The sequence below is a fragment of the Crassostrea angulata genome, chromosome 3, assembly GCF_025612915.1.
Source record: "Crassostrea angulata isolate pt1a10 chromosome 3, ASM2561291v2, whole genome shotgun sequence".
NCBI lineage: Eukaryota > Metazoa > Mollusca > Bivalvia > Ostreida > Ostreidae > Magallana > Magallana angulata.
Window position 1 is genome coordinate 17,902,648 of NC_069113.1, and position 23,350 is coordinate 17,925,997.

Consider the following 23,350-nt stretch of genomic DNA (forward strand, 5'->3'; position numbering starts at 1 on the left):
TATCATAACTACAAATAAGAGGTACAGGCAAATAGCATTGGGAGAAAGGGGGTGCCTGCCCCCCCCCCCCCTTTTTTCTCGCAGCTAACATTTTTCTGAAATTTAAATTTAAAAAGGTGAACTAATATGGAAATCTACTATTCCCTTTGCTTCATTTTCACCGTTTATTTTCTTCAGTTACACTTCCTTTAATTACATGTTCTCCAAAAAGTCAATTTTTTATGTGTAAATTTAAAAAATTTAAGAAAAATGTCTTCTGCGAGAAAAAGTGGCCGGGGGGGGGGGGGGGGGATGGGGGGGGATGTTTTCTTCGATGCTACGTGCTGGCTTCTAATACAGTAGAATGTTTATTTCCAATCCTCAAAAATGTTAAATAACTCTTATTAATTAGTATAAGGATCACTGATATAGGAAACCAAGAAGTTGCTGTTGCACTGATCAAAAGTTTTACACATATCACCACTTCATCCGTAAATTTTTCATTATGTCTAAAAAATTTGCATTGTATACCGGTATCTTAGTAAAATGCATGAATTCCAAACTAACATTATGTTTATTTAAAGGATTGGGATTGGAGATATTTGTTGCCCCATAAATTCATCTAGAGATGATTTCAATATTTTTACACATATCCAGAGTTGTTCCACCAATCAAATAATAATGAGAGAACAGTGATTTTTTTTCTGAATTATTGACCATTTCAAGATCTGGCACCTGAATCATGCATGGATCTAAGGGGTGTTGTGCTAATTCCAATTATCACTTAAAACCCCCCCAACAGCCCCAAGCAAAATTTTCTGGATCCAGTGGCAGGCATGTTACATATATTTTTCACAACATCACATAACCACCTTGGTGCAAAAAAATCTTTAAAAATTTGTTTATTTACATTTTTTAAATTCAAACATACACAATTTCTATTACCGGTAAACTGATGTTAACTTTGAAAAAAATATTTTAATCATTCTCTAATTTCCATACCACTTTCATTCATACACTCATTCAAAAATCAAAAGTAAATGAACCTGACGTTGTATATTAAATGGGTAGAAAAAAAAAAAGAATTATTAATATTCATAGCAAATTCCACCTCTCTATATTAATAAATATAGTTATACAATTATAAACAAAAGAAATCTTCCTACTGTGACCAGAATTTTTCAAATTTCCTATGCTGAAATTTTTGAACTGATCAGATGCATATTTCTCTATCTTGTATTTAAAACTCAAATAATTTAATAAATCAACATAGGTTGGAATCTTATTCTGCTTCAGACATATAAATATGAATTGTTTTGTATATAAAATAATGAAGTTCACAGGTCTATTGTCTAAAATTGTCTAAAGTTTAGGCAGCCACAGGAGTGGAATTGACAGTTAAAATCTGTGTTTTTCTTTAGAGTAAAATATCAATAATAAGATAATTATGTTAAAAAAAACTCTGACTCAAAAGTCAATCTTGTAAAATCAATATCTACATGTACTTCTATTTTATTTAAAACTGTACCTTCAATGTATGTACCAGTGCAAGCAAATTTGAAGCAAATGTTATGTCATCTCAAGAATGAAATGCTGGTGGAATTCAATTTCCATTTCTGGTAATGCTGACATCTTTAACACTGCAAGTACAAGCCTCATGAGCAGCATCGACATGTCTTAAATGCCACACTGTCTCTCGATAACCAGTACACACAATCATTTATTTCTGACAAAAGATGCTCTGCTTCAGCTGCTTAAAATTAGACTACCGGTAAATGAAATCATAGGTCTGGACCTTTTTCCTCTGGAAATGTCATCTGGATCTTGTGGACAGCACAAGCCGGAAGTGACACCCGAACATGTTTCCCAAGCCATTACCAACACCATCTAGCAAGTTGTCTGTACCCCATCTGTTGCATGCGCCTACAAAAGATACAAAAGACATTCCAATCAGTCTTTGTAAACTGTACTTATGCCTTGTGTAGCCAAGTCCCCCAAAACTTTTGCGAAACTATTGGCATACTAGTACCTTTAAGCAGGAAAAGCTCAAGATTTTTATATCTCCTGGTAAAAACATGCTATACAGTATTTTATGACAGTTTTGCAATGTAAGAGAGAGTTATCTCCTATTGGTTGTTAAAAGGCAAAAACTTGGCCTTTTCTGTAAAATATTACAGACCTTTCAACCTACAGCAGGTATTGTAAACCGTAATCTTATCACCTTGACCTAAACTTTTCAGTTCTGCAGTACTTGTAACCCCCCCCCTTTTGCTCCTCCTTTATGGAATAAACCCCAAATCAAACAAAAAAAGTGTGGTATGGATATACATATGTAATTGAAACATCTAAATACTAGCTTGCTCCCGAATTAATTCTAAATCAAAAACCTTTAATTCTCAAGACTATCCTCCTCACTGACAATGTTTTTATATTTGTAAAATGTTAAAAAAATTTCTCCCTAGTTTGTCATTAACAATGATACACTTCAAAATAACACTGAAAGGTCATTAAACATGTAAAGAGCTATAACACTTAAGTATACAATGACTTCAAGAATCGTAAATTACACTTTTTATAAATATCTGTTAGTTTCGGGCTCTTCTTCATCTTCCTCATATTGTTGTCTGTATGCATAATAAGCAATGCGAAGAACAGTCGGATTAAGGCACACTGGATGAAAACCTTGATGCTCTGTTACACAAGGCTTCCCTGGGTCCTCTGCAAGGACGGCTTTTACTTGAGGGATTTCCTGGCAGCACACAGACTCTTTAGCAGTTGTCATTGGTGGGCAGTGTCCACACATGCACCTGTACAGAAATTTTTGTTACAAGGATTCTGTAGTCTTTACAATTAAAATTGGATGGTATGTTGCTACTATTGCTCATCAAAGTTCTAGAGAAGGGCCACAACCTCCCCATAAAAATACAAGAGGCCCATGGGCCACATCGCTCACCTGAGGAACAATAGGTATGATAAAATCAGCTTAATGGAGTCATAATACAAACTATCTGGACAATGTACAATAATACATGTAGATCCTGTATAAATAAAATCCATTTTCGCCTGGATATTCTTATGTTTATAATCATTAGTCCCTTTTCTAACAAGATGATTTTATAGTCATATCATATGTTGAGTATTGCAGTTCTCAAAATGATCCTTAACAATAGTTTATATATTAGATTTAAACGTACATCAAACTCTGAACCTTCTCGGGAGGCCAAAGAATTGTCCTGGGGCCAAAGTCTTAACAATTATAAAGAAACATCTGGCTGATTAGTTTCTGAGAAGATTTATAAAGATTTACCCTATATATTCCTTTGTTAAACTTTGACCCCCCCATTGTGGCCCCACCCTACCCCTGAGGATCATGATTTTCACAACTATGAATCTACACTACCTGAGGATGCTTTCACACAAGTATCAGCTTTCCTGGCTGATTAGTTTCTGAGAAGAAGATTTTTAAAGATTTATTCTATATATTCCTATGTTAAACTTCGATCCCCCATTGTGGCCCCACCGTACCCCGGGGGTCATGATTTTCACAACTTTGAATCTACACTACCTGAGGATCCTTCCACACAGGTGTCAGCTTTCCTGGCCGATTAGTTTCTGAGAAGAAGATTTTTAAAGATTTATTCTATATATTCCTATGTAAAACTTCGATCCTTCATTGTGGCCCCACCCTACCTCCGGAGATCATGATTTTCACAAATTTGTATATACATTACCTGATGATGCTTTCACACAAGTTTCAGCTTTCCTGGCTGATTAGTTTCTGAGAAGATTTTTAAAGATTTACTCTATATATTCATTTGTTAAACTTCGACCCCCCATTGTGGCCCCACCCTCAGGTGAGCTAAAAAGGTTCAGTTTACAATACAATAAGTTGTTAAAGTTGGTCTCTGGAAGAACAGACTTTGAAAATTTTCTTTAAATTTTTTAATTTTTTAAGCTTTAGTTTTTAAGATCTGTGTACAAACATAGAATTGTGAGCAAATCTCTGTATCTTGCTTATAATTCGAAGCTTAACACTCAAATATGGTTAGTAAATAGAAATTTAAACAATTAAACACAAGAAACATGCACTACATGTATAACAAATAAAGAACACAATTTATTTTTTCGAAATGAATCATATATATACATGTATATACCTACATATTTCCGTCAACGATATCAAACTCTATTTAAACTGAATAAACTCGAGAAAATGCCGAGCATCTCAACAAAACCTATGGCATTAATCTACATGTACCATTACGCAAAAGATAATGCCGAATTACCGATAGAATGAATTGTATTTCAGTACCCCTACATCCGATTTTGCTTAATTTGCACAGGTAAACAGTTAACTGTTTGATTTACCGAAGTCTCTGTTTGATTTGATACGTAAATATCACGAAATACAGACAATAGTTTCCAGGTTACAAAGCATAATGAGACCGAAACGAAAACCAGAACAAGCTAACACCAACATCATGTGTGAAAACTGTCAACGCATTGAAATATTTAGCCTCAATTTACTTCACAAAATTGGCACCAATATATTTTGTATGTTTCAAAATTTCCCTTCATACGCGAACTGTTGCACAACAAGCAAATTCATCATAGTCAGATCGACCCTTTTTCGTATAATGTCATGGCTGCTTTAAACAAAGAACCTCGTTTTAGAAGTATGGAATCATTTTACCGGATGCCGAACCCGAAGCTATTAAACTGATTGAAACACGCCTTTCCTTTATTATTATTTTCATAATAACTCAGATTTGAAACAGAATTACCACTTAATTTTTGCAATTTATATTTTCCTTCCCATAATGATAATTTATGCTAAACTAGGTTGAATTTGCCTCGGTAGTTCTTGAGAAGAAGATTTTTAAAAATGCACCCCCCTTTTTCTACAGTTTCAAGGTTTTCTCCGCTTTGAATACAGATCAAACTTTTATTTCTGCAATTTATATTCGCCCTCCCATAAGGATGCTTTGTGCCAAATTTGGTTGAAATTGGATAAGCGGTTTTAGAGAAGAAGTTCAAAATGTAAAAAGTTTACAGACGGACAGATGGACAGACGGACGGACGACGGACAAAATGTGATCAGAATAGCTCACTTGAGCTTTCAGCTCAGGTGAGCTAAAAACTTATCAAATTCATTTAAGAAATAAGGAATCATTCTTTGGGTATAATATGTGATAATTTCCGAAGGGCTTTATGATATATTTGTCCATGCTGCGACCAAAATTATCACCTCATTAAATTCAAAGAATGATTCCTCATTACTTACCGTATATTTATATTATTTCCAATTTGTACACTTTAAAATAACATCAATTTAAAAACACTATTTTTTTTATGTAGCACATGCTATGTATTGCTACGCGGCGCAGTCAATACCGTTTTTCGGTTATGCTATAAGACATGCCCATTTTGTGTCACTCATGTTTTATGAAGTTATTGGGCATTAGGGTTCAAAATTGATTCGTAATGTTATCACAGAAAAAGACAGTTGAAAATGTAAATACATAGTAATATGTCACCAAAATTAGGTCTTAAGTTAAGACCTACTTTTGGTGACATATTACTATGTATTTACATTAAGACTCTTAACATAAAGAAATTATTTAACATATTTTGACAGATTGAATATGTTTCCATGCACTTACAGGCCTATATATAGCCTTACCAATCATTGTTTCCTTGTCGTTCTTTATCATCCATTTCATGGGTAGATTTTTTTAGATGTAGTTGATTCCTCATCGGAACTGACTTCAGGCTCAAAGAGATAAGGTTTTGAGCCTAGAGGAATCATGCTGTCAAAATCTTCAAAACTCGAGGAGCCATCGGAAGTAAGGTTCACACTACTGTTGCTCTCATCGCTACATGTATATGTGTATAAATGTAGCTATATTACAAACAGTTATCAATGAGTTATGAATGTACACTGTCTTTACTATTTTAATACCAAAAGTTGTTACTTTGTATAATTAAATTAACAATATCTTTTGCAAAATAAATTTTACTTTACTTTTCTTCATGTAGCGTTCTATTCAATGTTATTTGAACAACCTTAGAGATAAAAAAAATATTTTCACTGTTAACAGTTTTAAACACTAAAAGCTTAGAAGTATAAATTAGGTTTGCAAAAACTTTTCTTTTTTAAATTAAATGCAATATACTGTATTAAAGAAAAAAGAAACATATTGACCACAGGCACCTGCCGTTATTTATTTTTGTCATAGAAAAAAACCCCTTTTTAATAGATAGAGTTATGAGAAAAAAATATTTCGTCAGGGTGCCTGTGATATTGACAGGTCTAGGCAATCCCTACCATTCACTGTTTTCTCTCCGTTCTATATCATCCATTTCAGACTTTTGGGGACTTGATGCAGTCGTTTCTTCATTGGAGCTGACTTCAGGCTCGAAGAGATAAGGTCTTGTGCCTAGAGGAATTGTACCGTCGATTGATTCATCAAAACTCGACGATTCGTAAGACAAATTAAGGGTCAAACTCACGGTGTAGTACCTAAACGGTTGCTATCCGTAAAAAAACGACGTTCGCTGTTTCTATTCGAAAATTATACAGTTACTAGCTGAAAAAGATGTCCGACACAGTAAGTATTTTTCTTTTCAGATTGAACAAAATGCTCATTTTCTCAAAGATTTTAATTATCCTGCAAACTTGACAACCCTTACGGAACGTAACACACATTTCAACACTAAAATATCCAGCTACCTACATACAAGATGAAGAATTGACTTAAAACTTCGTGAATAACTGTCGTTGATTTGGTCACATGTGCAGTCGAATTAAGTTTTTGGACATGATTGCGCCAAAATCAAAGTTTTTTTTTAAAAATTGAAGCGACTGATTTCTTAATATTTGTACACAGAATAGTTTGATTGCAAGAATTATCCATTTTCTATGTTTGTATAAAAACTATGACGATTTTACTCGATAAGCCGTATGTTATGGCTACTATTAGACAACGACACCGGTTTCTATTTGAAATGTGCACTTTCTAACCTCAATGAAATAACATCCATGTATATGCATTGAATCATACAGTTGAAATATGTTATTCTATAGTAACCGTTTAAAAATACGACTTTCGCAACTCTCCGACCTTTCCAACAGAGCTCGAAACAACTTCAAATGTATCACAAGTGCTTGGAGACGGGACCCCCCCCCCCCCCCCCCAAATTCCCGAGTTATTTTTTCATCAATTTTTTTTTTAATTATAAGTTGATGTATGCTGCACTAGAAAAAAAAATCACAATTAATGCGAAATAAGCTATGTATAAAAAAATATATACCACTGGTATATTTTTTATATATAGCTTGTTTCGCGTTAATTTTGAATTTTTAGTGTAGCGTACAATACATCAACATATAATTAAAAAAAAATAAATGATGAAAAAAATAACTGGGGAATGTGGGGTGAATGTTGTTGTGGGTGGGGGGGGGGGGGTCCCGTCCTCATGCACCTGTGGAATGTATTACATAGTCGTTCATGACACCCCCCCCCTTTTTTTTTTATTTTTATAGAATTTGATTTAAATACATTATGTTTTACTATCCGTCGTGATGTGAGCTAGCAGTGCCCGAGAAGTTGAGACTGTTTACCTGTATGACCTACCTATAAATGTACACATTTCATCCTTTATCAATTTTTTTACATTTCATGAAAATAATATCGTTCCACATGAGGTTAGTTAATGTTTGCGCAGTACTTGCCCGCTGACAAAAGAGGCGAAAGGGACAAAAAATAAAACGGGCGAATATTTCCCTGTATACAGTAGTACATCATAAATTTTTGCGAGTAACAAAAATTTTAACTTTGCAATTTGGAAATTCTAACTTGAATTTTTTGAGATGTATATATATACCGGTATATATAGTGAATTTTGAATTTGATACCCATATGATATCAATAGAAAATCATGTTAAGGTGTTCTGAGACTCTTCCAAATGGGAAAACGATATCAGATTTTCCAATTACAAATCTCCATTAGAAATCTGTTTTTATTCCTGTAAAAATCTCCCGGTAAAAAAGGGATACCTTCCATAAACAAATATTCAATATTTTTCTTTTAATTGATTTTAAATTTTCTTATTCTCTTTATGAGTATTTTGTAAAAAAAAAAAAAATATGGCTCAAAGGTGAAAGAAACAGTAACTTTGGACAGACTTAATATGTCATAGGTTACCGTGGAATCATGGCTTTTAAGGGTGCATTTCGTAGATTAGCGCTGCATGGTTGAACGCGATTTGGTGGAGTTGAAATCGTTGAAGCACTTGATGTCTCACATTCTGTGTGATGTGTTTTAGATTTTTTAGGCTTGTGCAGCCATAAGTTTAATTTTCTTTTTCTAGCTGGAAAAGAAATTTAAGTTTCATATAGTAGCCGGTGCATCGTATTCAGTTTATAGCCGGTGCGAACATATCAGTATTTCAAATAGCAACCGTTACTGTAAAAAATCATTTGTTGTCAAATTATTTCGATCAAAATATACTTTCTTGTTTATTTTGTATTACTTAATGAATCAGAATAGATAAATGCTTTTTTTCATAATATAGAACAAACAAACTATGATTTGTAGATGAAAATATCAGCTTGAAACTTGGTTGTAACAGCCTTTTAGTTCGTCACCGACCTAGGAAATTTCTCTATTTCTGGTTATTCATAGGACTATTTTCCAAACTACATTTATAAAATATTATAATAATACCTTACATGTTCCGTGCACACGGATTATTCAAACACTTACATGGTTTGGGTACATTTTTCGTCAATTTTGTGGCTTCATCCTTTCTTTTCGTGCATGCTTTTTTCAACTAGCAACCGTTCAATTTTCGAATAGAAACACCGAACGCTGTTTTTTACTGATAGCAGCCGTTTAGGTACTACACCGTGAAACTGTCATTACTCCCATCGCTATATGATATATCTTCTGATAATCGTTTTCGCCGCCATCATCATTCGCATCTTCTCGAGCCTCTCGGACTTTTACTTACCTCGGGTCTGTGGCAAGGTGAAAAAGGCCCGAGAAGTTGCGAGTGTAATAGAAGGAGGCAAACGGCTGCTAAAATGCTAAAGGCATGACACTAAGCCTTCTTAGTTGCCTTAGGCCTATACAATGGCAATATATGAAAAGAAACTTTCAAAAGATAAGTACACACATACAGTGTACACTGTACATATTTCTACAGGTAAGTTACATGTACATGTACGTCGACAAATGGGGTGGGTAATTTAACAGAAGTAGTGCCTTGACTGATTTTATTAGGAATCTACAGTAGTTAACAGTTAAATACAGTTTAGGGTTCATGAACTACATGTAAAAGTTAACAGTCAATAAACCTACTATAATTTAATTAAAATAAACACTTAAATGGCACATTATATGCTATCTCTGCCCCTGGACTGATTTTTGTACCTGTACAGAATTAGTTTATTTTAAGCTGTGTAACAGGATGAGAGAAATAATGACATACCAGACCAGATTCGAACCTGAGCCTGTTGAATTTCTAGTCAGGTGCCCTACCTACTGAGCTGTCTATTAAATGTATTTAAAACATGCTAAAATACAAACATTTTTTAAATAAATGCGTACTATATCATCAGTTTCAGAGAGTGGTGATACGGAATCGGACGAAACACAGTGTGGTGATCTGGAAAATCAGATCACACTCTGTAAAATTGACAGTATCATGAAGGGGAAATTTATGGGTATATAATTAATATATAAAGCAATACTAATCCTTAATTTTATTTCAGATCTCTGCACTGGCATATATTGTAGAGTTGTTTGGTTGAGGAATAATTGATGATGCTTGAAGGAAGACAAGAAAATGGACATTGATTGACCAGGAAGACATGTCCTTGACCTATTTCATCCTTTAGACTGTGCACGGCAAAATGAACTTGTGCATTTTGCTGTCACTGGTTGGCGAATGGTTGACAAATTTTGCAGATCCAGGGACTTTCTTGTTAGTTAGGTCTTTTAGGATGCCACGGAAAATAAGCCAAACATTACTAGAACATTTTTACCCGAATCCATTAAGGTACATATAACATAAGATGTAAAGATTGAATTACTTGTGACATTGAAGAGAAAGTAAAGCCCTCAAAATTTTTTTTGAGTAAAACAGATAAAGTTTTATCTGTTTTATGTAGACTTTTACCTAGAGTCTACATCAATAAATGCGAGAAGAATGCAAACCAGAGTTTGTTCAAGGTATTTAAATGCCCTCATTGTGAATTGCCTGTTGACTTTACACACGCACACAATTGTAATATGTCCTGTAATCTGTGAAGATAAACTAATTGGATAAAACAAAGACTGAGCTAGATGTGTATTCTTTTGTGTAATGTGTTAAATGCTTAACCATGCAGTGTTTGCCAGTTCAAAATATGATAATGCAACATAAGCACTCTAGGTATCCTCTTACGCCAGTAATTGTCATTTAAACTGAAAATTCCATTTCTTTTACGAAAATGCCATTTAAATAAATGGGGGTTTAAAACAATATGTCAACTGGTATTTAACCATAAATTTTCACTTATTGATCCCTTTGAATTTTCAAGTTAAAACAGATTATTGTGACAATTCACGTAGGTAATTTCAAGAGGTAAAAAAATTCTGGATATTAGACAAAGAATAGATTGGTGATTATCGGGTTTATGTGGCTTTATAAGTCTTCTCTTAGCTCAAGAGCTGTGATATAGATATTTGTATACTCAATGCACAGAAATTCCTTGGCACGGTATTAAGCTCCTACAGGATGTGTAACGATTAATCTCTGAAGATTTTTGTGTTGGAATGAAATTTGCTGACATATTAAATCTAGGTAAATAATGTCCTTTTTATGTAATAATTAATTGATTTATTAGAAGTGATTTTATGATGAGCAAAACTCTTATGAGCATCTCGTTCTTTGGTTTGATTAATTGTGGATATCCGTATTTGGAGAGATCGAAAATTTGCCAAAGAGTTTAGTACCATGTTATAAGTAAGTTTTTTAAGAACCTTTTTAGGTATTTCTTTTAATTTTTAACTTAACAGTTAACTTACCAGTCATAAAATTATATACCTGTAAGGCTTAATACACATATATGTGCGAAGTTTGAACTTAATTGTGGCATTAATGATTGAAATAGTAATTGGTACTCTTGAACATAGAAGCCAAAGTGTGAAACACTTCAGCAGAAGTATTTTAATGGTGTCTGGGGTGGTATTAATGTAGTGTTAATGCATTCTATTAATTCTCTTTCTGGAGAAAATTTTCTGATTGTCAAATCTATATTTATAGTTAATGCAGATATGGTACATGTATGTATTCAATCAGAAAAAAGGACTGAAATGGGCTAGCTAATACAGCACATGTATAACGTTGTGATTGTTTTCAGGGTTTGTATGTGTTTTAATATTCATATTTTGATCATGAGAAATTAAAATGCTTTGTATGCAAGTAATCATCGTACATTTATTACATGTGTAGTGTACATGTATGTGTCATAAATTTTACTTTCGGCTTTGATGTTAAATATTTTTACCCTAATAAGATTTGGTAGTTTCTTTGACACATTTCAATAATTTACAGGATGCAAGTAGTTAGACTGTTTAAAGTACATGTATTTTGGTTTGAAAATTTCACCAATGACTGTTGATAAAACATTTTCAAAGCATGGGCATTTCAGGCACTTTAAGATTGGGCTAGATTAGGATTAGTTTGATTTAGTTCCTGTGTGTAGACAATGTGTATTCAGATGATGGCCGTAGCAGTAAGATTTGGTAAGCTAGATTAAGTTTTAACTTTTTAATCAAAGATTTTAAAACCCCATATTACATATCTACATTTAAGTTAGAGTAAGCTGGATTTAATTGAGTGCATGCATATTTGTATAAACACTAGTAGACTGTTGGGTAAGAATTAGCAACAAAATAAACTGCTGTAATAAAATCTGTTAAAAACAATGGAAAATATTGCATATAGTGACATCCATGGTTGAGTTCCTCTGTATGCATTTATAGCTGGCTGAAGATTTCGGAATTGTGAATGACAGTGAAATGTTCCATATTATTACTGTTATGTGCATGTGAACTAATTGGAGTTGAACTAAGGTGAAGAAAATTCTAATTTTTTTCTGCTTCTTCGAATGCTGAATGTTTTAGGATTTGTCATTTACAGTAAATTAATAGAAAGTTCTTATTTATAAGCCCTGGGGTTCTTACTGCCAAGGGTATAAGTCAACGTCTATATGCTTTTATTAGTTACATGTAGATTTTATTGACCACTGACTTTCACCCCCCCCCCTCTTTTTTTTTCAAATTACAGTTGTTTAATGCAATTTGAAGCCTGAGGTGTATGGTTTATTGATTATATAACAGGTGTATTCATGAGACAATTCAATTAGGCAGATCTATAATATGGTAACAAATGATATTAAATTGCCAGTCATGGCATATTGACCTAGCCATCCATCACTCACAAATGCTGCCAGCTTATTTCACAATATGCTAGAGATTTCAGAGTGACAAGCAAGGTAAAAAATATTGCTTCATGTCCACTGGTTAATTTATATATTTTTCACGTCTTTAAAATTTATTTTAATGATTTTGATGTTGTTAAATAGAAAGTTTGAATTGCATCTAGTTTGATAGAACTGATATTATATAATTATTCAATGATCCAAAATGTTTTCAATTGAATCATATATGTCTGTTCAAACATAGAAAATAAAGTAGTAAGAACTAGACGGAAGAACGTGAATTTGAGATGTTTATAATAATGCAATGGCACTGAGTCGTCAAGCGTGCAGGTCATATAGGGTAAACACATTAGAAAAGAAGAGAAAAACTCAGTGTGATTTGACTTTGAGATGATATAATATTGACACATATCTCACTCATATCATAGATCAAATAAATGGGATTTATTAACTTAATCTCATTGGCCTCTAGTATATGTGCATCAGGTTAAGGTAGTCTGGATTAGTATTGTCAGAAACTGATCACTTTTATGATAATAGAGTGTAAATGATCTTGGGGCGTAATTTAAATCAACATTCTCTTAAAGCAACGGCCTTAAAATGAACAAGACTGGGGATTTTAATTACGTCATTTTTTTTTTTAGAAGAGTGTATGTAAAATTCAAGACATTTTAATGGATTTTTTCCCCCCTGTTTTTAATTATGAATTTTAAAACAACTTTTTTGCCATTGTAAGATTTTATAGGTGGGTCGCGTTTCTGGATCAGAGTTTCTTGAAGTTATGTTATCAACACTGTTTAGATTTAACAATTGAACATGTCACTATGTGTCATCAAATTTCAATCATATCTTCATTAAAATACCTCCTTGTCTAGAACAGCCTTTACATTGATAATTCAAAGGTATGTTAACTTTACATGATCAGAGTTGTGTATTCCGTTTAATAGCTCTTTGGTTGTGAAGGTCTTGTCCTCAGAAATATGAATCTGATTGTTTCCAACTCTAGGTACGTTTTGTGTGTTAAGTACAGTACTTGAAGGTCTCTTTCAATATTATTTTTTCAGGACTAAAAATGTGAAGCAAGTAAAGTGATCCTGATTTGAGAGAAATAGAAAAAAGATCGAAATGGAGGGAAACTTATTGTTAAGGTAAGGTATATGCTAAAGTGCATGCACTACAGCTAGATAAAAAAAGAAACAAAACAATTAAGGGCCATTAGTTCTTTTTTATTAACAAACTAAACTTTATACCTGCTTGTTGAAGGTGAATCTTTTAGCATGTTTTTGGATGAGACTTTCTGTATTGTAAAACATGATTTGTGTTCTCTTGTAAATCACACTAATAACTTTCTTGGACAAAAAGGGCACATTTGTCTAGTGCATACATAATATAATTTCGTCTTAGATTATAAATTTAATGCACCAAGATTTCAATGTTAGTTGAGATACATATTTTTAAATCTTTAAGTTGTATGCCAGTATGTTTGTCACTTGCAATTGCTTTACAAAAAGCTCTTATATTAGTTTTGTGCAACAACTGAAAAATGTTGTCAGAGCAAGTTTTTACATTTGTCTTACACCCAATGCAATATTGCATTCATAGTGTATTAAACAAATCCTAAGAAAAGAATTATGCAAATAATTGGATGTTATACACGGAGAAAATCCTAATCATTTCATGAATTGTTTAATGTTATATGAGATGTAACTTGAGATGTTCTTGATGTTCATTGCAACATGCGCGGATCCAGAAAATTTATCCAGGGGAGATCCAAGGGATATTCAAGTTTCCAGGGGGAACTAAGGCATATATTTGGATATTTTACTAGTATGTAATTAAAGAAATTTGAATTTTCCAATGGAAGGAATGGTCCGGACCTTGACCCCCGTGACCCTCCTCTAGATTCGCACATGTGCAGGTTAATTAAAATGACAGCATACCCCCTTCTTCATGAGCCATTTGAAAGGGGAGGGGGTGGGGGGATTAATGTTTCAATACGACTGTGTTTTAATTCATGCATTGCATTCAAAAATCATACTTTTCACATGAAATGTAGCATATGTCTAATATGAAATGTAAGTAAAGATAACAAAGAGAGAAAATTACAATTTGATTATAAAGATTACAAGTTACACTGAAATATTTTGGCATCTTTTATTCCTTTATGTTTACATGCCACGAATATTAATTTGGTGAATGACAAAAAAAGTGATTTAAATTATTTTAATATTTCATAGGGTACACAAATGCTGATTTTTTTTTATTCTATTGAACTAAAATCATCATAAGAAAAGAGATCGACATTCAAGATATACTTAAATGTTTTAATTATAAGTACATACTTGTAACTGATATCGCAATAAAAACATTTTAGTGCTTTGATTTTCGATGTATATGCATGATAAATATTTTAGAAATGATTTTATTTGTTTATTTCTAATAAAAATAGGATTGGGTCAATCAATAATTGCTAAGGAAAATGTCTGAAATTTAGAATTCTGAAATGTCGTAAATATGAAAATGTAATTTCCCCAAAAATTTTCGAAAAAATACTTGGACATTCAAAAAATACCTAATATTCCATGATAAAACATGTCTAAGTTTGTTGTCTTGTATGGGTTTGAGGAGGAGATAATAACAGCGATTAAATAAGATCATTGAGATATTGTTATCATCAAGTAGCCAAGGATTAGTTGCATAGGTCAATATAAGGCAGCTGTGTGTTTTATCACAGGGGGTGGAAGATATGTTGGTAAATATACCTTCTAGTACAACTGTCATATCAACACAGGTACAAGGTATTGTTGATTGATTTAGAGCTGAAAACTAAATTAAGCAGTCAAGGTGAAATAGGTGTTGCGGATCAAAGTTGAACATAGTTTTGAGGTGCATCCAGCATAAAAGATGTATGGTGAAAGTTGGATGACTTTATTGGATTGGCTTTCAATGGATTTTATTTCTTAAAAAAAAAAGGAATGTTTTATTGACCTAAGATGGAGTTGGAACATGGTAAACCATAGGTAAATACAGGTAAATCATGATCAACAGAAGTTAAGAGTTTAAAAGATTATCTACTGCATTGATAAAAAGGGGGGCTGTCTGGAGGAACATAAAGTTTTCTGTCTGTTATCGGAGACTCTGAGAGGTTCCCAATGATAGTTTCTGTTGTGTTTGTAAGTAAACAGTTTGAAGTTTTATTCTCTAAAATAGAGTTATTGAAAATGTTGTTCATCTCATCATTGAATTTATATATTGCTCATTACCAAAATGAGATGATCTATTTTGAAATATACACATAGGAGTTATTTCCCTTTGATTGCATTTTAGTGACACTGCTTTTTATTCGGTGTATTCTTTGGTTCTTCGTTTTTAGTGCAAATTAGTTTCTTCTTTATTCACTGATATTCTGTCTGATCTATTAGAAAAATATGAAAATAAACAAATATTTGTGAGTGTAAAGAGGATATATTATTGTGGTTTTTGGTCATATTTTTTATGTAATTTCATGTTTAGATTTTTAAAGCCTATATTGATTGTTATAACATGTGTCTATGTCAATACCTATCTATTAGAAGGTCAAATTTGGTGTATTCTTATTGGATTCACAAAGAAACCTTCTTGGAAATATTCACTTATTCACCATTCATATGTGTCACTTTGTCGGTACATTTTTATTGATAACATTCTTGAGAAACTGATTTCATAGAAAACTTTGTTTAAAATTTGTGGGTTAATTCAGTGGGTTTTTTTTCTCTGAAATTTCAAAACACTTACAGTTTAATTTGCTCCTTTTCTATTGCCATAAAAGACATGTAATTTCCCCACAATTTTTGATATGGTAAAGGTTGGAAAGCTATACACATGCATGAAAATTATTGTCAAACGAGAGCATATCAGCTGTGTACCAGTACAAAGAAACCCTCAATTTTGTGTCACTAAGTAGAATAGGGAAGGAAACAGAAATTAATGATTTTTAAACTAAATAACCTTCCTTGTATCATAAATTGTTTTTTTTGTTCTTGCATTTCGGATAAAAAAGCCCTAAAACGGTGATCCATATTTTAACAGACAAGGTGGATGAGTAAGTGGAGAGATGGATGTGGAGGATGTTGAGGATGTGGATCAGTACATCGCTCAGCTGAGGGACGTGTTTGATAGCTGTGACATCTATGACCAGGGCTACCTCAGTCGCAGCGAACTCCTGGCTCTGTGTCACAAGTTACAGCTAGACGACCAGGCGGAAGACATAGTTAACCATCTCACAGACAATGCACAGTGTGAACAGGTAGGGGAGATATTTATCTCAGACAATGCACAGTGAAGACATGTAGGGGAAATAATTGTCATATACATTGCACAGAGTGAACTGGTAGGGGAGAAATTTGTCATAGACAGTGCACAGTTAAGACAGGCTGGGGAGATACTTGTCATAGACATTGCACAGTGTAGACAGGTAGGGGAGATAATAGTCATAGACATTGCACAGTGTAGACAGGTAGGGGAGATAATAGTCATAGACATTGCACAGTGTGAAAAGGTAGGGGACATAATTATCATAGACATTGCACAGTGTGATCAGGTGAGGAGATAATTGTCATAGACATTGCACAGTTTGAACAGGTAGGGGAGATAATTGTCATAGACATTGCACAGTGGGAACAGGTAGGGGAGATAATTATCTCAGACAAGACACAGTATGAACAGTTAAGGTAGATAAATTTCTAAGACAGTGTGCAGTATGAACAGTTAGGGTAGATACATATTTCAGACAGTGTACAGTGTGAACAGTAAAGGTAGATATATATCTCGGACAGTGTGCAGTATGAACAGTTAAGGTTGATAGATATCTCAGACAGTGTGCAGTGTGAACATTTGGGGTAGATACATATCTTACACTGTAGGCAGTGTGATACATAGTTTTGACTGTGCAGTATGAACAGTTAGGGTAGATATATATCTCAGACAGTGAGCAGTGTGAACAGTTAGGGTAGATAAATATCTCAGACAGTGTACAGTGTGAACATTTGGGTTGATAAATATCTCGGACAAGGTGCAGTGTGAACAGATATTATTTCAAGGTGCAATGTGAACAGGTAGGGTGATAATTGTCACAGACATTGTGCAGTTTGATCAGGTAGGGGACATAATTATTGTCAAATCAGAGAATGAACCATCCACTTATCAGTTGCTTCCAGTGATTTTTGTTTTTGATTTTTCAAAATTAAGGGACATATAGCTTTTTAATAGGAAAAAATCATTGAAGTATTTGATGTTTGGAAAAAATACATTTTTTGTACTGGCACATTGTATTAACAAAAAACTGATTTTCAAAATTTTTGTGTTCTTCTCTTTTATGCATCTTTGCTAGCCAAGGGTTTTTAGTCCACTCCACTTCCCATAAACCTTGGAAGATCTCATTGCGAAAACTCGGTGATGCATTTGCGCTATCTAGCAAGCAACTTGGGTGTCGTCCTTTGTATATTTACATTTTGATCAAATAAAACAATGGGTAATATACACTTACGTCATAAATTCAAATTTAAAACATGTAGACTAGCGAGAATTGGAACATAATTATTGATGCTATTAAATAGGAATGAAGATCTAACCCAGATAAAGCAAGTAAGGTTTTATTTATACATACCTGTCAACATTCCAAATATTTCTTGGGGGAGAAAACGCGCGACGACCTTTTTTGATAGTAAAAAGTCATTGCGCGTTCTTTTAGTTCATACTGAAAACTAAGAAATAACAAATATTACACTTTAATGTTCTTTATTGTAATTGTAAGCTGCTGATTTAGTTAGTTTTAGAGTGTCCTTAGAAGGGGTCACTTGATGGCATTCCTCTTTACAGTTTATTTGAGCACATAGAAGACTACATAGTGTCTGATTGTCCATGGAAGCTCTTTGTTCTGTCTGTATTTTTCTCACAAGGGAGAAGTTACACCCTCTCACAATCTGCATTGCTGTTTGGGATACAGCACATAGACTGAGCAAATTTACTAAGACGTATCTTTTCTTTTTTGGCTTTGGTGGTGTATTTTCCATGCTTTAAAACTTCATACATGATTATAATAAGGAATGTCATATTTCCAAAACTTATTTCCATTTATAAGCCGTTCATTAGTATATTGTCATATTTTGCTGCAGAGTGTCAATTTGACACTAGCTGGTATCCCGTTGTCATTTTCTAAAATTTCCACATCTGGCATGCCTGTCTCTGTTAATAAACTCTGCTAATGAGAATCGGAAGCAATTACAATCCCAGTAATCACTGGTAGCACAGTTGACACCTTGTTGATTACCTGTTATCAGCGGCAATAAACATGTATCTACCGATAAACAATGAACTGCCATCTTCTCTTTCACAGGAAATATGGTATTTTTCAAAGCAAAATCGGTAAAAATTCCGGATTTCCTAAAAATCGGTAGAAATTGGGGGTAAAAAATATAACGGTAGACAAGCGATAGAATGGGTTCAAAATCGGTAGACTCCCCAAAAAATCAGGAGAGTTGACAGGTATGTTTATAGTGTTTGTAGGGACTTGTACCGGGAGTGAAAATGTCGCTAATATATGAAAGCACACATACCATAAAACCAGGTATCTTCGATGTGAATATTGCGGACAAAAGAAATTAAATAAAACGCAGCTCATTAAACATTTAAAAGCAATTAAATAACATAAGCAGGGACGTATATACTAACGTGATAGGCAAAACTTGTTGAAAGCACCAAATGTTATACCAAAGATCACAAGTGTGTTTCTTCTAAAGTTTATTCTCAAGTGCCTGTTTTAAGCACTTTTAGTACTTTCAGTGCTTTGATTTTTTTGGTAATGTTGTATCTTCCAAATATGGGGTGCTTCATCATGATAGCTTCTCTGAATTTTATTACCGAGGAATACCGTTTTATAAAATAATCTTCAAAATTAAAAAAAAAAAACAACTTTCCATCTCTTTTGTTGCTAGATTTGACATTTATTGACCCATATCAGATTGGTTTTGATTCCAGATGCTTAATTGCTCCCTGGACATACAAAGTTGATCCTGACTTTGTGACTTTCATTATCCATGACCTTGGTGGTGCCTATTGGAATTCAGATTTTGCTTACATTTCCTTAAATCCCATCTACTTCTTCTACATTTTCATATAATTAAGATATGTCATCAAATTACACTCAGCTAAATGAAAAATTGCTTTATCATTCACAGGTTCACTTCTGATATTAAATGATTGACCATAGGGTCTTCAAATTTATCAACACTTTTAATTGATTTCATGATGGTTTAATAGTCAATTGATTACTTCCCCTACTCAGTGAGTGCTTAATTTTGTGGTACCCTGGGGGTCAATGAAGATTAACACTCCTCACAGAAGCCAGCAATATTAAGGGTTAACAGAATTATAGGAAATTGTTAAACCTCAAACCCCTGTCAATGAAATGGAGTTAAATGTCTCAGAGGTATTCCTTGTACATCAATTTGGATATAGGTCAATTTACAGAACTTTTGATAAACAAATGTTAATGAAATTTGGAATGATGTTTATTGAGTTGAGGTCACCTTATCAGTGTTAGCAATATGTATATAACAGTAGCTCTTAAGTGATTTGTTGTGATAAGTAAAAGTGTAAATCTTATTTATGTTCTAAATTACCTAGATTGATTAATAAATATATTGATTTCTTAAAGAGTTGCTTATGTACTTTCCAGTATAAAAGTTGTTTTGAAAAGTAGATACTGTCGCATTTGTTCTAATTTCTGATTGGGCATTGTTCGATTTGCTGAAGACTTAGTTTTTATATATTTATCCCATTTAGAGATTGTATATATAATGTAATGAAATCAAAGGAAATTCCAACAAGGAGTTTGTGCAAAATAAATTGTTAAACCCAAGAATTTCAAACTACCTGGTAACAATACTGTTACAGTAGATTCCTAATTAAATGTTAGGTATTAATTTCCACATAAAATCGCGAGAAGAAACCCTCGCAGATTTTAAAATCTGGCTTTTACAGGTTTTAACTATAGGATATTATTACAAAAAATTTGTGATCGCAATTTTATATTCTCACGATTTGATATGAAACAGCAGAATCAAGGAATTAAGTACATGTACTCGCGTAAAAGAAGGAATTTACAATATGCAATTGGTGTTCTGATTTACCAATGAGCCAATCATTGATGATTACTGCAAACCAACCCGTGGTCTAAGAAATTTTTGCAAGGTTCATGAGAGCCTTGTCCTTGCAAATATTTCTTGCCATGAATCAGTCCGCAATGTCTCTGATATGCTATCTACCAGACAGTCTTAGAGTACCTTTTGATTGCAAAAATAAGCTGCCGTAAACCGCTGTATCCCTGGTAATTCGCAAAATAAAGTCGCTGCAAATAAAAATTGGTTTACAGTATCATATTGGGTAATAAGAACAATGATTATACATGTATACAGATTCTAAACTAAAAGCCAAATTCTTTAAAATATTATATAAGCATATGAGATAGAACTATTTCATTCATTGCTGAATTTCAAAAAAGATTTGCTGTACATGAATATTTTGCTGTACACACTTTATTCTTGAAAGATAAAATGTATTTGAACTATTAATATTTTCAGATTGACTTTGAACAATTTAAAGACAATTTTGTGAAGATCCTCTGTCAGTCCGCTGTGGAAAGAGTAGAACAGCAGAATGATGTTTCCCTCACTGACAGTGTTCATGAACAATTCATGGATGCAGACCAGTTTGAAGATGCAGATGAAGAAGAGGAAGAGGAAGAGAGCGATGATTTAGTGGAAGAAGGGGGTAGAGAGTCGGAGGAAAATCCACAGGAAATGCCAGGATTTGAGAAACATGAAGAAGAAGATACGAAGGAGCAGGAATTTATTGCGAGTATGTCAGACTCTTTGAAATATACTGATTTAATTTCTTGATCTTCTGCAGGCTTCATGCATGTATTTTATAGATCAATAAAGAAAATTATGGAAATGAATGAGAGATGATTTAAAGAAGCAGTGTTGGTATTGAATTTTGCAGCGTCTTTTGATTTGTTGGACTTGCAAGAAGAGGAGCTCTCACCAAAGTTTGTTATGGGGAACAAGAAATACGGCAGAAGATCGCGTCCATTCGAGTCCAAGGATTTTGAGGAGCTGATGAAATTAACCACAGAGAATGAGAGTGCGAATCATTCCAATCATACACAGGCAGAGAAAGTCGTCCCTGAACTTGACAGAGTGTGCAAGAGGCCCCCGTTACCTCCAAAGAAGGGGAAACAGCAGAAAGACTCCCAAAAGATAATAGTAAGATAGTATATTTCTCTTATGGTGGGGTGTAGTTCAGAGTTTCAATAAATCATTCATAAGTATGGGGAAAATATCAAAGTTTTAATATGTTCAGGTTTTGTCATTTTCCAATACCAATTAGGTGTAAAGATTATATATAAATACATGTATAATATTTAGAAAGAAATTCATTTATGCATAAGAATCTTCACAAAGATATTTTGATTGACTGTAATGATAAATAGATCAGCAGTTTATAACAAAAGGATTAGGCAAAAATTCTTTAAAAACCCTCTCTTGCGCAATAATTCTATTCAGTATCAAGTACAGTGATATCAAAGGTCATTATCTACTGTTCAGAAAAATGATCATGATGTGTGTATATTCAAGTGATCTGCTAGGGGTCAGGTGTCAGTTGTCAGTCAATTAGTCAGCTTTTATTTGAAGAATTGTATTGAAAAAAACATGAGCTGGTATTTTAAACCTCCTGTCAATATGTATTGGTAATCAGATTTAAAAAAACTAATTAATTACAGGTAATCCAATGGCACTAGATAGTTACATATATACATGTGGTTTGAATTATTTTTCAATAACATGCACTGATGACAAGTAATGTTTTGGGATGTATGTGGGTACAATCAAAGTCAGTTGGGTAGTTACAAATATCTCTACTTTCACTTTGAATTACCTGTGTGTGTTGTTAACACATACAACTGCGTGAGTCAAGTGTAAACGTGAATAAAAGTAAAGATTATAGATTTTTAGTTTGGACTTCATTCATGTAGAACTGACGTGTGTTAACTTGATCAACAGAAACTCAGACAATGAATATGAATTTATACAAGCATGGAAGATATATTTGTCTGTTAAATGCTGATAAAGCCATGTCAAACGTATTGATTGTGTTGTAAATGTTCAGGTGAGTGTGGATATGTGTGTACATATACAAGTCTAAAGGATATACACAAGTGCATGGAGGACGTAGACAATTGAATTTACCCAGAATAATGGTTTTGCAGTATAGTTAGAGAGACATACATGTAGACCAGGATGTATATGTAAATTCATGTACAAGATCACTTGTTTATAAGCTTGTCAAGGACAAATGTATGGCTGTGTGAAATACCGGGTTGACCTGCTTAAGAAGGATTAATTATTTACCTGTAGACCTGTGCTTTGATGTATGCCATAGTCATGGTGGCCCCCCGTTTCATCATCAGGAGAGTTATACCTGTTGTAATTTTCCTGATCTGTATCATACTGTTGACTAGACATTTACCAGTAGATAAAAGGGACAGAACTCTGGCAGTCTCAGACAATTCAGCTTTGGACGAAGTGAAATACTGGGAGGAGCGAGTTTCAAACGACATCAATACTTCAAGTGAAAGAACCAACTTTGTGTTCATTAAGTGCATGAAGTGTGCCACACAAACCGTAGCTAATGCTCTGCGCCGCTTTGCCTTTACCCGCAGGTTGAATGTTCTCCTCCCCAGGGACAACAATATATACCTAGGGTGGCCGTATCTGATGGATAAAGTGGACTACAGGCCCTCTGACAAAAAATTCAACTGTCTCATGGAACATGCCATC

The 23,350-nt window shown here is 33.6% G+C and overlaps 1 protein-coding gene and 1 pseudogene across 9 annotated transcripts in view; one reads left to right on the forward strand and one right to left on the reverse strand.

The window, feature by feature from the left end:
• Positions 1-1,475: 1,475 nt before the first annotated feature.
• Positions 1,476-23,039, reverse strand: LOC128178569 (uncharacterized; annotated as a pseudogene).
• The window catches only part of LOC128178566 (ninein-like protein), a 44,794-nt gene continuing 30,573 nt past the window's right edge, over positions 9,130-23,350 (forward strand). For 4 of the 9 annotated variants that reach the window (XM_052845807.1, XM_052845810.1, XM_052845806.1 and 1 more), the window contains exons 1-6: positions 9,131-9,190; positions 9,759-10,831; positions 13,538-13,621; positions 16,542-16,758; positions 21,092-21,368; positions 21,513-21,775. In XM_052845807.1, the coding sequence (XP_052701767.1) occupies positions 16,567-16,758; positions 21,092-21,368; positions 21,513-21,775 (732 nt within the window). In that variant the 5' untranslated portion in view covers positions 9,131-9,190; positions 9,759-10,831; positions 13,538-13,621; positions 16,542-16,566. Of the gene's footprint in view, positions 9,191-9,758; positions 10,832-12,496; positions 12,528-13,537; positions 13,622-14,969; positions 15,504-16,541; positions 16,759-19,726; positions 19,939-21,091; positions 21,369-21,512; positions 21,776-23,350 lie in introns of those variants that run through there. The other 5 variants (XM_052845801.1, XM_052845802.1, XM_052845803.1 and 2 more) reach the window with 5 other exon arrangements.